The following is a 15,903-nucleotide window of genomic DNA, read 5'->3' as shown; positions in this document are numbered from 1 at the left end:
TATATATATATATATATATATATATATATACATACATACATATGCATACACACACACATGCACATACACACTCGAAGGATATAGACTCTTGAAGGATGAAAAAAATATAACAAAAATCATTCAGGACTTAATGAATATGGTACTATAAAAGACTCAAAAAGAGAACATTTGGAAATTTAAGGTGACATGAAAAACTTCAGATATATTTGGAATATAAAGTTTGAAGCATTATTTGTCATGTGATAATATAATACCAAAGCAAACACGCACGCTCAACATGAAGGATATAGGCTCTTGAAGGCTATAAACTCTTAAAGGATAAAGAATATATAACAAAAAAATCACTCAGGAAGCATGAATATGGTACTATAAAAATGATTCCATAGAAAGAACTTTGGAAATTTAAAATGACCTGAAAAACTTCAGGTAGAAGGAAAATAAAGTTTGAACAAATCTAAGAAAAAAAAAAAAAAAAAACAAAAACGTGGAAGAAGAAAATAAAATTGAAGGACCCATGTAGGAGAAACTTCATTGAATTGAGTTCCAGATGGAGAAGAACTGGTTTTCAGATTTGTGATCCACAGGTACCAGTGATAAAAAGTACATGTATACCATCATGAAATTAAACAGGTAGCCAGTGAAGGAGAATTTTCAGAATAGTTTTAGATTTCTCTAAAGCAGTGCTGGAAACTAATAGATGTGGACAATGCTTTCTTTCTTTCTTTTTTTTTAAGGAAAATTATATTCAAATTAGGATGATTATTCCTAACAAGATCATTAACTGGGTATGAAAGTAAAATAAATTTTCACATATTTCAAAGTCCCAAGAAAAATGTACTTATTACATACTCTTTCTTGGAAAATCCATGGAATTGAATATGCAGTAAGTATGGAATAAACTTTATAGTAAAGGAGTAGACCAAGGGAAAGAGACATGAAATATGGAAAATAGAAGAAATAAAAAGGAAATCTCCAGGATACTGTGACAAATCTATAGATTACTTTGGGTAGTAAAAGCCTTTTAAAAATATTGATTATTGCAATACATGAACACAGAATATATCTTCATTTATGTGTGTCTACTTTATTAGCTGTAATTTATAGTTTTCAACGTAGAAGTCTTTCACTTTCTTGGTTAAATTTATTCCTAAATTTTGGGGTTGTTTTTGGTTTTTGTTGTTGTTGTTGTTTGTTTTGTTTTGTTTGAGACAGGGTCTCACTGTTTAGTTAAGACTGACCTGGAACTCACTATGTAGCCCAGGCTGGTCTCAAACTCACAGCAATCCTCCTGCCTCAGCCTCCCAAGTGCTGGGATTACAGGCATGCACCACCATGCCTGGCTGAGGTGTTTTTGTTTTTGATGCTATCCCAAAAGGAATTGTTCTCTTTGTTCCTTTTTGTATGATTCACTGTTAGTCCAGAGAAATACAGCTTATTTTTGTACCTTGATTTTGTACCCTACCTATCTGCTAAATTCATTTATTGTTTTTTTCTGAAGTTGTCACAGTTTTTGACATAAAAGATTGTATCATCTGTAATGAGAGAGCTTTTCTTTTTCTTTCCAATTTGTATGCCTTTTATTTCTTTTTCTTATTCAATTATTCTGGCTGTTACTTCCAGTACCATATTGAATAAAAGTGACAAGATAGGGTATCTTTCTCTTGTTCCTGTTTTACAGCAAAATTCAAATTTTACTAGTGATATAATATTAGCTGTGTGCTTCTCATCTATGCCCTTTATTATCAATATACATTTCTTCTACCACTAATTTCTGAGATTTTTTTTTATCAGGAAGTGTTGTTGGCTTTTGACAAATGTTTTTTCTGTATTGAGATGATTTGTGTCCTTTATTCTGTTATTGTTATATATCACGTTTATTGATTTAGATAAATTCAGCCATTCTTATATTCAAGGGATAAATCCCACTTGAACATAGTGTATGAACCTTTAAATATCTTGTTAAATTCAGTTTATTATAATTTTTTGAGAATTGTTGCATGTATATTCATGAGGTATACTAGTGTATGGTTTTGTTTTCTTGTGGTGCCTTTCTCTGGCTTGATAGCAGGCTAATGCTAGCCTTGTAAAATGAGTTTTGAAATATTCCCTTCTCTTATATCAATCTTAGCAGGGTGTATGTTTATAGAAATGTATCCATTTTTCTCCAGGTCATTCAATTTGTTGACATATATATATTATGACCTTTGTATTTCTGTAACAAACTCTAATGTATCCTCTTTCATTCTTTGTCTTCTCTGTTTTTCTTAGTCTAGTTCAAGTTCTGTCAATTTTCTTTAGCTTTTTAAAGAACGTTCATTTCTTTGATCTTTTCCATTGTTATTCTCATCTTTATTTCTTCTCTATTTTTAATATCTTACTGCTTTTCTATGTGGATGATCTGTCTATCCATTGTGGAGAGTAGGACATTGAAGTCCTCTACCATAACTGTATTGCTTTTTCTCACTTCAGTTCTGTTAATAATTACTTTATGTATTTAGATGCTCTGATTTGGGGTACATGTATATTTATAATTGTTATCTGTTTCAGTTTTATTGTTTCATCATTATATAATAATGGTAACAGTTTTTAGCCTTAAGTCTATTATCTGATATAAATATGGTCACCTATTTTCTCTTTTGGTTACCATTTGATAGCATGTTTTTCCATTCCTTCATTTTCATCCTGTGTGTCCTAAAAGCTAATAAAAGCTAATATAATTCTCTCTCTCTTTCTTTTTTTTTTTTTTCTTCTGGTAACAAGGATCAAACTCAGGACCTTGCACTTGTGAGGCAGGAACAGTACCACTGAGCTAAATCCCTGACCCAATATAATTCTCTTTTATTAGCAAGTGATTAGATCTTGTTTTTTATCTATTTGGCCATTCTTTTGATTGAGACATTTTGTTCACTTAAATTTAAAGAAATTATTAATAGAAGACATTGTTATTATTTATATCTAAATGTTCCCGTAAAGCCTCACGGGCTCCTGGCTAGGCTTTGTAGAAGATGATTGGATCATGTGTTATACAGCTAAATGTGATGTTGGTTAGAGGGTAGGGCCTGATCTGAAGAGGTGGAACACTAAAGAGTGACCTTGAAGGGTGTACCTCCCTCCCCACCTCTTATCTTTTCTCTGTTCCCTGGCCATTGTGATGGAAACAGCTTTCCTTTGACCAGGCCCTTCTACTATTCTATTTCTGCCTTGGAACCAGCCTAGTAGGCAATGTAATCATGACTGAAAATAAACCTCTAAGTTCTGGATGTAGGGTATTTTGAACCAGTGAGGAGAAAAGGTGACTAAGACAGACTTCTTTCTCGTTTTGTATTAAGCATTTGTCTTTGTAATTGCCATAGGCCTATATAAATCATCTTATAATGTTTGATAATTTCACTCACAAATGTCTGCACTTCTACTCCTCTCCTACACAGTGTTATTCATATCACAATTTTCATATTTTTATATTGCATATCTATTAGCTATTGTTTTTATGGTTAATTCTACACTTTTGCATTTTAACTTTTATAGTAGATTTGAAAGTTCTTTATGCAACACTATTATAGTATTATTTCCTCTATGAATTTACCTTAACCACTCAGTTTTATATATCCAAATGCCTTCATGTTCCTGTTTATCATCTTTTTGTTACAACTTAAAGAACTAACAATTCTTGTTAAGGCAGAAGTGATGATGAACGTCTTCAGGATTTCTATATTTGGAGAGTGTTTGTCTCTCCATTTCTGAAGGACAGCTTTGCTGAATATAATAAACTTGGTGGGTTCTTTCATTTTAGCACTTTGAATTGTTATCCCACTCTCCTCATCTTCAGGATTTTTGCTGACAAATGCCTACAGTCTTCTGGATACTCCTTTCTATGTGATGAGTTACTTTTTTCTGGCCACTTTAAAAATTCTCTTACTTTCTTTCTTTTCCCCCCTCCTGGTACCAGGTATTGAACTTAGGACCTTAGGATTGCAAGACATGTGCAGTGCTACTGATCTAAATCCCCAGCCCTCTCTTAATTTTTTACACTTCAATTTCCTGTTACCTTTCTCATTTGATTTCTTTGTGATCAGAGATACACTCTCTATAATTTCAGTTAAATTTGCTGAGGCATATTTTCTAGGTATTGACCAAAAAAAAGAAAAAAAAAAAGTAAATTCTACTGGCATTGGGTGTATTATTTTTAAAGTATCTATCAGATTCTGTTGGTTGATTGTGTTACTGAATTATCTTCTATCCTTGACTTCCTTTGTATTTTCTGCCAATCGCAATAATAATGTTGAAGTCTCTGACTATAATTGAAGATCTTTGTTTCTCATCTCAATTCTGTCAGTTTTGATCTATGTATATTTTAGCTTTGTTGGCTAGTGCATACTTCTATATTTAGACTGCTATGTTTTACAAACAAGTTGAAACATATAATGGTCCCCAAACCCCCTTCTCTGGAAATTCTCTTTGTGCCGAAGTTCTTCTATAAAATATCTAATACGTACATAGAGCTTCTCCTTTCCTTCAGTTAGTATTTATGTGGCATGATTTATCTCTTTCCATCCTTTTTCTTTCAAAATGTGTATATCATTGAATCTGAAGTGGTTTTCTTATACACAGCACATACTTTAATTCACATTTATAAATCTGTTCTGCCGATCTGTTTTAGCTGTTCTACTTAGAATATTTAAATGTTGTGTAATTATTTATATGTTAGGGCTTAAGTCTGCAATCTTATTTGTATTATTTTTATTCTGTTTTTTTAAATTTTTTTTTATTTTTATTAGTACATGTTTGCAGTACATAATGGTTGCAATCATTGTGAGGAATTGGTTTGGTACATGTACATAACTATCAAACCTTGATTCTTTTTTTTCCTCCCCTTTCCTTCCACCTCTAATTTCTTAAAATAATTTTTTGCCAGAATCAGATTCATTTATTTATTATATAAATCCTTTTAAAGTTAATTATCATACATACAGTCTAACAAGCCAAAAAACATAAAATACATAAGACAGTTGTACTAAATCAAGGTACACTTTCAGATACACTGTCCATGCTGGATTACAGTAACTTTTTTCTTTTTTTTTTCCCCTGTTGTCTGTCTTTTATTTTGCACTTTATTTACATTTTTATTTTTTCTATATAAGAAAAACCATGCAATATTTAAACTTGTATGTCTGATATACTTCACATAACATTATGGTCTTGAGGTTGTTCTCTTTTTTGTCCCTGTTTTTTTCCTGCCTTCCTGTGGGTTACTAAACATTGTAGCATTCCATTTTATTTTTTTTATAGTGTCTTTGAATGTATCCATTATAGTGTTTTAAAATTTTTCTCTATTTGTAAGATATATATTACTCTATTTAATATATATACTTCTCTATTTGTAATATATTATAATATATATTACAAATAGAAATATATATATATTTTTTTTTCTTTTTTTTCCAGTACTAGGGATTGAATTCAGGCCCTTGAGCTTGCCAGATAGGCATGGTGCCACTGAGCTGTATCCCTGGCACTATTTTTTATATATGTTTGTGAATGGCTGCTCTGGGTATTACATTTTATGTGTTAACTTATCACAGTCTACTAGTATTGTCATTGTACCAGTGAAATGGAGAAATTTTACCCCTCTTTATATCATTTTACCCTCTCTCATCTACAGTATAATTGTCCTAAATATTTCTTATATATTTTAAAACCACATCAGATAATTATTATAGTTTATACTTCTGTCATCATCAAACATAATTTAGAAACTCAAGAAAAGAAGGGAAACAATTATATTTACCAATATTTTTACTGTGTTCTTTCTTCCTTGTCAATGTTAAAAGGTTGCTTCTTTTATCATCATTTTTGACATTTAGAGAACGTCTTTCACCTTTTTTTTAAAGAAATGCCTGTTGTTGACAAATTCTTTTAATTTACTTTTATCTGAGGTGTTAATTTCTTCTTTATTCCTGAAAGGTATTTTCACTAAATAAAGCAATCCAGGTTTACATAATTTGGTAAGGCCCAAGAAATTATTCCTATAATTTATCATTTTTTCTCTTTTCAAGATTTTTCTCTTTTTCACTCATTTTCTAAAGTTCATCTATGATTTATGTTGATGTGAATTTATTTAGATTTACCTTCTTGAGGTTCACTCAGCTTCTTAAATCTGTAGGTTTATGTCTCTTGCCAAATTTGAGAAATTTTTAGCCATTATATATAAGATACTTTTTCAGCCCCACCCTTTTTCTCCTAAAAATCAAATAAATATTACATGTTTTATTTCTTATGGGCCCCTGAAGTTTTATTTTTTTCCAAGTCTGTTTTGATCATTTCCAAGTACTATGTGTAATTAGAATAGATGATCTTCAAAAATAATCTTGTAGCCAGGCGTGGTGGTGCATGCCTGTAATCCCAGCACTTGGGAGGCTGAGGCAAGAGGATCTCTGTGAGTTTGAGACCAGCCTGGGGGAGTTCCAGGTCAGTCTCAACTACATAGTGAGACCCTGTATCAAAAAAACAAAACAAAACAAAACAAAAATTGTTCATTCTACTTAAAATAGCATAGAATCTCTCCCAGCATTCCAGCATTGTGTTGTTTTAGTGCCTCTCTCATCCTAGAGAAAGAGTGATCTGGGGGCAACTGTTATTAACCAGTTCTTGAAAAGCTGCCGGCATTACTGACAAAATCCACAAAATAGATAGCTTATAACAGTTTTGAAAATTCTGAGTCTCCATATGTGCATTGTCATTTGTGTATGAAGGGCCAGAGTTGGGGGTTCTGGGGATCAAACCCAGGCCTCCCACTGCTAGATTCTACCACTAACCTACATTCCAAGCTTCGATATGTGTGTGTGATCTACATAGAGTATTTCTGATTTTTTTCTAGTAATGCTCACATATTTATAGGTTGAAGGTATCATCATTACGTTTTACCACCTGTGAAAGTTAAAAAAAAATGATGTACTTGCCATATTGGTGTAAAGAGTTGTGGTGATTCTATTTTTTCTCTCTGTTCTCTTCCTCCACAGGAATAAATGAAGAAGAGGAGAAGAAAAAAGAAAAAAGTAAAGAGAAAATCAAGTTGAAAAAGAAAAGGAAAAGGTACTTTTTAAATAGCAAATTATTAAAAATAAAGTAGGATTGTGAGTACAGGGAGGATTCTAAAATTTTTTCATGTATTTTTTTCATTTAATTTAATGTAAATAAGCTCTTAATGGAAGTTATATATTCAGTTATTTCAGTAAAATAGAAAAGTTATTGTTAGTAACCAAAAATAAAGTCAATATTCAACTACCTTAAATTTTGTTTTTGGAATACAGTAAATCAAGATACAATACCCCCTCTTCTTTTACTTTTTTTATATATTCTATTTATTTTTATTCTACATGTTTACATTTTAGAGCAGCAGCTAAGCTTTTAATTGGACACATCTAACTCCACACATATTTTGTTGTCTAGTAGATGAAATTGGAGCTGAAATATGTTGTATTCTTGTAATATCATAACCATGGCTAAGAAATTAATTTAATTTATTGATAGAATTTAGTGTAACTTGTTAAACTAAAAATTCCTTCAGGTCTTTCAAAACCCTTATCAGCCACCTGTGAATTTTGCTGTTAACTCTTTTAACAACTAACTGGTTAAAGAAATGATCAAAAATAGAAGCAACTTTTCCCTGATAAGTGAGGGGAAAAAATGTACACATATGGACATTTTTAAAGTACTTGGCCAGTTGTCTCACAGAGCAGTTTCTGTACAATAGTGTTATCACTTTGTAGCTTTTATGAAGTACTTAGAAATTTAAAAACTTGAGATACCTTGTAAATTAGAAAAGTTAGACCACTTGCAGGAGTTGAACGTTGAATAATAATCTTTAAAATAAAAAGGACACCAGGAGCATAGAACTCAGGATTTCTGATTTAGTTGCATTGTTAAATTATTTGTGCTAAAACAGCATGGTGGATTGCTTATAGGAAACATGAAGTTTATTTATCTTCCAAATTCTAATATACCTATTTTATAGTAAAAGATTATTTCAGTCCTCCATCTTGATCCTCACAGATCTTAGATAAAGCCTGAAATTAAACAAACTTCTTTGTAAAGATAATGTCACCTAATAGTGTCGCGAGTGGAGACAGGTAGAGAGTCCCCACAGTCCCAGGCCTGACTCCCCTGATGATGCAGAAGGTTGTGGAACAAAGGGCTAAAAGTGTAGGGGAAGCGAGAAGGGGGGAAAGGAAATAAGGAAAAAACATAAGAGAAAATGAAAAAAATGGAAATAAAGTATTTGTAAATAAGGAAGGGAGGAGGGGGTAAAGGGAGGGCAGGGGTAAGGGGAAAAATGAGAACCAAGACCTGTCATGTAAAGGTACAAGATCCCAGTGATGAATGTAACTGTAGTGTATACCTGAAATGTACCGATAAACTCAATGAGAAAAAAAAATTGTACTCAAAAAAAAAAAAAAAAAAAAATCAGCTAGAGACCAAAAGAGTAGAAGCAAAGTTGCACTTTTATTCAGCAAGCATGCAAGAGTACAGCTGCCTTCAGTGAGAGAGACAGGCAGGGGTGCCCCAAAACGGAGCCATTACTGAAGGGGGAGGCTCAAGATGCTGTTTTATAGTATTTGGGGGCCTGTCTTGCCTCTGGGCTGAGGGCGTCCCCTACTTGATAGGTTAATGATTAACTTAGCTCATTACTAGGGACAACAGGGAAGGGTTGGGGGGGTTACATCTCAGGGCCAAGGTTCCTTTTCCTTTTGATCTTGGCAAACCAAGCTTTGCAGGGTATATCCTGAAGAGGTGGTGCAACCACAGACTGTCAGCTTTTCATGGGTGGTAAAGTCTTTTCTGCCAGCTATCTGAACTCCTTGGGGGGTGGGTTGTCCCCACATCCCTCCCTGCCTACAGTTCTCTATTCCTACAGTAGTACGCTGGGTATGTTACAGCTTAATGTTTTGCCTTTAAAAAAAAAGAGAGTCTAAGATCAAAAAGCCAGAGAACAAAGTGCAGGCAGAGAAGTAGCTCTAGTCAGAATCTAGAGGTTAAGTGAAGAATGGTCTTTAAAATAGCAAAGCAAGCTAGGCACATTTGTATATACTTATAATCCCACCACTCTGGGAGACTGAGGCAGGAGGATAATGAGTTGGAACCCAATCTGGGCAATTTAGCAATTTATGGAGAGCCTATCTCAAAATAAATTTTAAAAAATGGATAGAGAAGGGGGATGTACCCCTGGGTTCAATCTCTGTTTTTTTTTTTTTTTAAAAAAAAGGCTGAGAAAGCACACATTAGAAAATAAGCTTAGCAGATGGTCAGAAATCTATGAGAGCAGACAGATCAGGTGAAGAAAAAAGATACAATGTTCCAGAAATGAGGGCAACTCAGAGCCAAGGAATACATAGTTCACTCTGTAGGCATAAAATCCCTTGAAACCCGGAAGTCTCATGCATTTACTTTGCTCCTGCCTTATGCATGTCTCAAGTCTGTCCCAAGATTTTTAAGTTTGAGTTTTAACTCCTAATATTTAGATCATTGAACTAACTTTTAAGATGCCAGTTTTATTTTCATTTAACTCAATTTATGACTTTTCACATATATTTTGGATTTGGGTAGAAGTAAAATGTTAACACACCTATTTAATGTAATATGTGAAATGTTAGCCCTTTTTTTTTGTTTTTTAAAAATTTCTCTTTTTCAATATAAAGGAAACGGTTGCATGCTTTTGCCCCATTTTGGTGTTATTACAAAACTAAATTACAATGATAAATCATCCTCATTCATTTGCATAAAGTATTCATTTAAAGGCATCTTTTCTGTAACTAGTTTAAATTATTTTGTAATGCAAGTATTCATTTGTATCACTCTGCATCTAGACTGTAGATGACTTGAAAAATCAAATGAATTATAAAAGTGCTTTTTTCATTAATTTTCAGCTTTTGACCATTTATACTAATGTATATTTATAGCCTTTTTATATGTATGATATAATTGCATCCTTTTGTAGCACTTTTAAGAGAATATGCTAACAAGTTATTATATGCAAGCATCAATAAAGCTTGGTAACTGCCACTTTGTTTGCCTTATAAGATTTTGAAGGCTGCGTGTGGTGGCGCACGCCAGTAATCCCAGCACTCGGGAGGCTGAGACAGGAGGATTGCTGTGAGTTCGAGACTAGCCTGGGCTACATAGTGAGTTCCAGGTCATTCTCAGCTACATAGTGAGACCCTGTCTCAAAAAAACAGAAAAAAGGAAACAAAAACAAACAAACAAACAAAAAAGTTTTGAAGGTATATAGCACACCATAAAAACCTGAAAATCATGGAAAAATAATTTTATCCTTACTGAATTTAAAAGTCCTTACTAAAGTTGTGTAGAATAGAGAGAGTAGTCTTGTCAGTTTCTGTGACCAATGGCAAAAATTATGAATTCAGTATTTTAAGGCAATACAGAGTACATTTTGAGTTTATGTTTATATCCTTTCCTTATTCCAGGAAGACTTTAAAGCCACCTAAATTCCATTTAAATTTACCTAATAGTCCTAAATACAATTTTCAGCCATATGTTTTATTGCCCATAGGTCTTATTCCAGTTCCACTGAAGAAGACTCTTCTAAACAAAAGAAACAAAAATATCAGAAGAAAGAAAAGAAAAAAGAAAAAAAGAACAAATCAAAAAAAGGAAAACATCACAAAAAAGAAAAAAAGAAGAGAAAAAAGGAAAAGCATTCTACCCCTAATTGTTCTGAATTCACAAAAAAATAACTGGGACTTTGGCCTAAGTCTTTAAATTTAACAATACCATCTTTAAAAATTGTCCTTTCTTGGATTTTTGTTTTATCCTTATGCTTTGCAGTGAACCCCACCTTTTTCCATATAGACATTTTTCATTGGTGGGACCATTATTCTTCTGGCTGTATGTGTTTAAATAAGTCTTATTACTTCATAGTCACACCCCCATGTATAGATATTTGTATGTACAGAGCACATTATTTTTGGTATTTGTGTCTCTGGCTAGTGTTATTATTTCATAAGTTGATTATTAATGGCTTTTGTACATTGTCGACCTAAGTAATCTACCTAATGATTAATGAGCATTCCTGAATCAAGTGTCCACCTTTCAGCGAAGAAGCTAGGTAAAGGGTAATGATTTGTTATTGATGATTAAAATTTGAATAGCTTTATATACTATCATATAAAATATAAAGAGTGAAATTCTTTACTCTGGTTTTTAAATCTCTAAGCTTTTTTAAATATAGGAGATGAAACTGCTTTACTGATCTTGAGTAGTTCTTTTTAAATGAATGGTGAGTGCAGGAAGATGACAATGAAAATATTTATAACAAAGTTGCATTGATTTATGAAATAAGGAGTTTCTAGTACCTGCCTCCCTTTTTTTCCAGTAACAATTAAAACACTTATTCCTTGGTTAAAGACTAGTTCAACCTGTGAGAAAGTCTGGCGGAGATGATGCTATGTTGGTCAATGGTTTAGGGTAGACTCTTGGGTTTTACAAATGTGCCACATTGGCATGTCTCACAGAGATACCTCAAAACAGCCAAATCTTCATTAGAACTGATATTTATTGTATTTAATATGTAAACATAAGCTTATGTCTGTGAGTAATGTGGAAAATTTTTAAAAACATTAGCATATATTTTGACTGAAATGATTTATAATTTTGAAGCAAGTTTCACAGTGACTTTCTTCTTTCAGGAATAACAAGTTTGAGGTATTTCCCTCTTTTACCTCAGTCACAAATATCGGTAGGAGTGACAAAAATTTAAAATTAAAAATTTTATTCTGTACTTCTTAAAATTTAAGAATCAGGGAATTCATCATGAAAGCCTTTGTATAACAATGGACATTTTCTATGAGTAAGTATTTTAACATGCATGTTATTAGATATATTTCTTATTTTTAATTTTAAGAGCGATCAGTGTTACTTAATTTGCTTAATACTTAGTATTCCTGATACCCAATAAGTTAAATATTCATATTGTAACAACATTGCAACTCAACCTATGATCATGCAAAAGCACCAAAGATCCCAAGTACCTCATTATGGTGCACTTAGAAGTTTTCATGTTGGTAACCCACAGACAGAGCTCCAGATTAATTCATGATGGTGAAATGAGCTATGTTGTCTAAACCTCACAGGCTGGACGAGGTTACTGATTCTTCCTTCAGGGTACACCTTACCCAGCATGCCTCATGCTCAAAACTCTGGGGAAACTGCACCAGCAACCCTGTCCTGGCATTTGAGCCTCAGAAGCCTCACACCCCTGGCTTTTCCATGACCTCATTTACTCACTTGGTTCCCTCAAAAAGAAATTCTTTTGTTTAAAGAGTTCAGTCAGCAGAAAAACAGAACTATTAGATTTTTAAGGGTTTGTTTTGCCTTTGCTGTTCATCTTATAAAATTTCAGTTCTTTGGTTATCATGATTTTTGAAATTGGTGGCAAAGAAAAAAACATTTTAAAAATGATTAGTAGATGCTACATACAAAAGGATGGCCTCATCCCATTGTATATGTGACATGGTAGCAGTTGCAGTACAGTTCATCACGTTATATATGTTTTACTTCTGTTAATTATAAAGATTATAAATTAATTCATTACGTTTGTTTTTGGAACAGTGAATTAATGATTCAGAAGTTATATATAAGCCCTCATTAACTAATATAGTATAGAAAATAAAAGATTTTAATGGCTCTGTAATTTTTCCCCAGAAATAATCTTAGAATTATTCTTGATTTCCTATTGGCACAGTTTATAAAATAATTTCATTTGAATAAAAGCCATTTATTTTTACTGATTTTCTCTAAATGATCTCACTATTAAATTTCAGGGGAAATTCATAAAATTTCATCTCTGATAGTATGTAGAAGAAGGAAAATGAACTTTAACAGTAATAATCCGGAAGTCAAGACCATTCTTTAATAGGTAGTTGGACTCTCTTAGTGTAACCCTGTATATCTCTCAGCAAAGTCTTCTAGCTTTTTTGTGGCCTGATGTCTTTTACCTAGAAGCTGTGGTACTAAATTATCTCTGACATCACTTCTAGTCTTTATTGTATATGATTACTAATATTTTATTATAATTCAAATAATACTTATTTAAAAGTTGTTCATAGATAAGCAGTTGTTATAGTGTTCAATAATATTAAAGTTTAAATTTATAGCTGTTAAACATATAAACTTTTTAACAGATAAATAATACTTGGTTTGTTCGTTTTGTTACCACCCAATGTATGTCATTTTCATTAAATACAGACAATTTATATTTGCATCTCTAACCACATTATCTAAACACTTTGAGGTTATTGTTTTTAAGTGTTAGACCTACTGCCCCACAGTTTCTCCATTTTTTTCTCCATATCATCTGTTGGCTGAAATCTCTCAGAGGAATTTTTAGTTCTTCACACTTAATTTTTCTCCATTTACATCTTTAGTTCTCTGAAGCCAAAGCATCAATGAATGGGAAATAAAATAACTATATGTGCCTGTATTTACTGTACTATCTAAAGTTATACAACTCTAGGTCACTCTTAGTAGTAAACTAGGCATAGGTTATTAATAATGTTCATTAAAATGCTATTGAGGTATCTCTTCAACAGATATAGAGTACCAACAATGGCAAATACTGCAGTGCTAGGTAGTGAATTCTAAGTAAGACACATTTGCTTCCCTGAAGGAGTTCATAGTCTAGTTAGTTTGGGAAACACTGGAACATACCATTATAAAACAGTTCCTGTAATTGACTCAAACATGGCTTTATAGAAACACAGATGCATACCTAACCTACTCTGGAGAAATTAGAAGAGGCCACCTAGAGAAAGTAATGCCTGAGTTTCATATTTATTGAAGATAAGAGACATGGTCACGCTGAATAATGTGAACAAAGATCACATACGGTTACACTCATATATGAGTTATAAGCAACCGCATGTTGCTATGGTTTTATATGTTAACAGGAGCAGTAAGAGCTGAGACTACCATTTTAGAGTCCTGAGCTCAAGAGAAGGTCTTGTGTTCATGTTTAGAAGTTTGGACTTTATAAACAATGAGATACCATAAAAGAATTAAGGAAATAACTATTACTGGGATGTGGTTTTATTCATTTCATAAACCTACTTTACAGTTTTTTAAAAGATGAAATTGCTATTATAAGAAAGTCCCATAAAAAGTCATGTGATTCTTTTAAGTTCTATTATTTGTATTTTGCTTAACCCACTTTTCTTTCCACGGTCTCATTATTTTTACCAAAAATTACAGTGATTTAAATTGCCTAAAAACACAAAGTTATACTGTATAATTTATCACACCCATTCCCAGAAATATATATGTGTATATTATATACACATTTTTGAATTTTTTTTATTTTAGTTTATTTTTGACAGGCTTAAAATAAATTATAGCACTGTTATTATTTGGTAAGTTCAAATAAATAATTTAAAATATATTTTTCAACATATAGACTGCCATAATTTGATAAAGCTTCTTGTTGTTAATATTTTATCTTAATTTATAAAGCACAACTGCTTCAAAATTACAGAAAAAGATGCCAGCTGGTTCACTGGAGGAGCCCTGGGGCTCTACTTCAGGTAACTTAGTGATAAGCTACCTCCTCAGGGAGCCAGCAGAGGACCCTCTTCTGGTCCTAGTGTGAGGAGACAGAGCTCCTGGGCAGTTGTCCAGAAACAGTATGTTTCTTATACCAGTGTGACAGTAATCCCAGCTGCCAACCCAGAGTCTTCAGACCTCACCTATCTCCTCTCAGCTCCTGTGAAAATACTCAAGAGGAGCAGAGAATTGGTGTGCCTGTCCTACGGCACAACTATGATTCATCCAGCTAGGCCCAGCCCCTATTTGCCTGTTCTACAGGTGAGAATCTTGGACCAGGAGCATTTTGCTGACCTTGAGTCTGTGTTTCCTGCCTCTTCAGTCATTAATGGCATATGCCTTTGCCCTTGAGCAACAAGTAAAACTATACTACAGTGCCTTAGCTTTGTCAGCTAGATTTTCACCTGAGACAGTATCATAATATATTACTTCCTATATATCAAATTTTCTGAGGTATTTTAAAAATCAAAGTTGTATAAAAAAATTTGAAACAAAAGATCTGTGAGCTTTCAAGAAATAAATGAAAAATCTTTACTTTTATGACCTTATGTCACTTTTGTAATGGGAAAGTCTTTCACATTTCACATACATTCTAAGCAACTTTAATTGTTAAACCTTGGCAAAAAATGGGCTCTTTTTGAATGTGAAATCCAAGTCAAGCAGTAGGATGTTGTGATAATGATGTGCGATTCTACTGTCAAATAACCACATGTGGTTATTTAATTTTAAGTAGTGACTGTAGCAGGCAGTGCATAAGGACATTTCTATCATCACAGAAACTTCCTTTGGACAATACTGGTCAAGAGGATATCCATGGTTCTTGGTAAAAATCTTGACAGCCTACTGATGAAAAGTTTCTGACCCTGAGCTTTGCATGCCAATGAACAATTGGCATCTTTTTTTTTTTTAGGAGACCAGAGAAACTATACTGAGGCTATTGTGACAGGCTGTCTTCTGACTGCAGGAACTGTATACAAAGTAGCAGATGTGCGTAGTGGAGCTGGCTTAAAGTTAGTCCTTTTTCTGTTGAATTCCGTTATAAAACTAGGTCTGTGTTCTTATAACAAAAATTGTGGGTTTATGGGTAAAACACTTAAACATTCATAATTTGTAGAAATTAGTTTTGTTTCTAGACATCTAGGCAGTATTAATGTGATAATATTAGGTTAAAACCAGAAACTTGATGGTTTTATAACTCATTACAAGGATTCTTAGGGAAGTTTATTAGCAAAGGATTTCTATTATGGTTAGCCCTTGAAATACAGAAAACACATCCTGTACAGGTTATACAATGTG

General features: G+C 32.8%; 1 protein-coding gene across 2 annotated transcripts in view; it reads left to right on the top strand.

The window, feature by feature from the left end:
- The window catches only part of Srek1ip1 (SREK1 interacting protein 1), a 46,875-nt gene extending 32,536 nt beyond the window's left edge, over positions 1–14,339 (top strand). The window contains exons 4-5 of one of the 2 annotated variants that reach the window (XM_010637236.2): positions 7,017–7,089; positions 10,565–14,339. In XM_010637236.2, coding sequence (XP_010635538.1) covers positions 7,017–7,089; positions 10,565–10,748 — 257 coding nt within the window. In that variant the 3' untranslated portion in view covers positions 10,749–14,339. The remainder of the gene's footprint in view (positions 1–7,016; positions 7,090–10,564) is intronic. The other variant, XM_010637237.3, reaches the window with a different exon arrangement.
- Positions 14,340–15,903: the final 1,564 nt, after the last annotated feature.

Source organism: Fukomys damarensis, unplaced genomic scaffold (genome assembly GCF_012274545.1).
Source record: "Fukomys damarensis isolate Sample0158 unplaced genomic scaffold, DMR_v1.0_HiC HiC_scaffold_1, whole genome shotgun sequence".
NCBI lineage: Eukaryota > Metazoa > Chordata > Mammalia > Rodentia > Bathyergidae > Fukomys > Fukomys damarensis.
The sequence above is the reverse complement of the archived record's forward strand: the minus strand, read 5'-3'. Positions and strand labels throughout refer to the sequence as shown.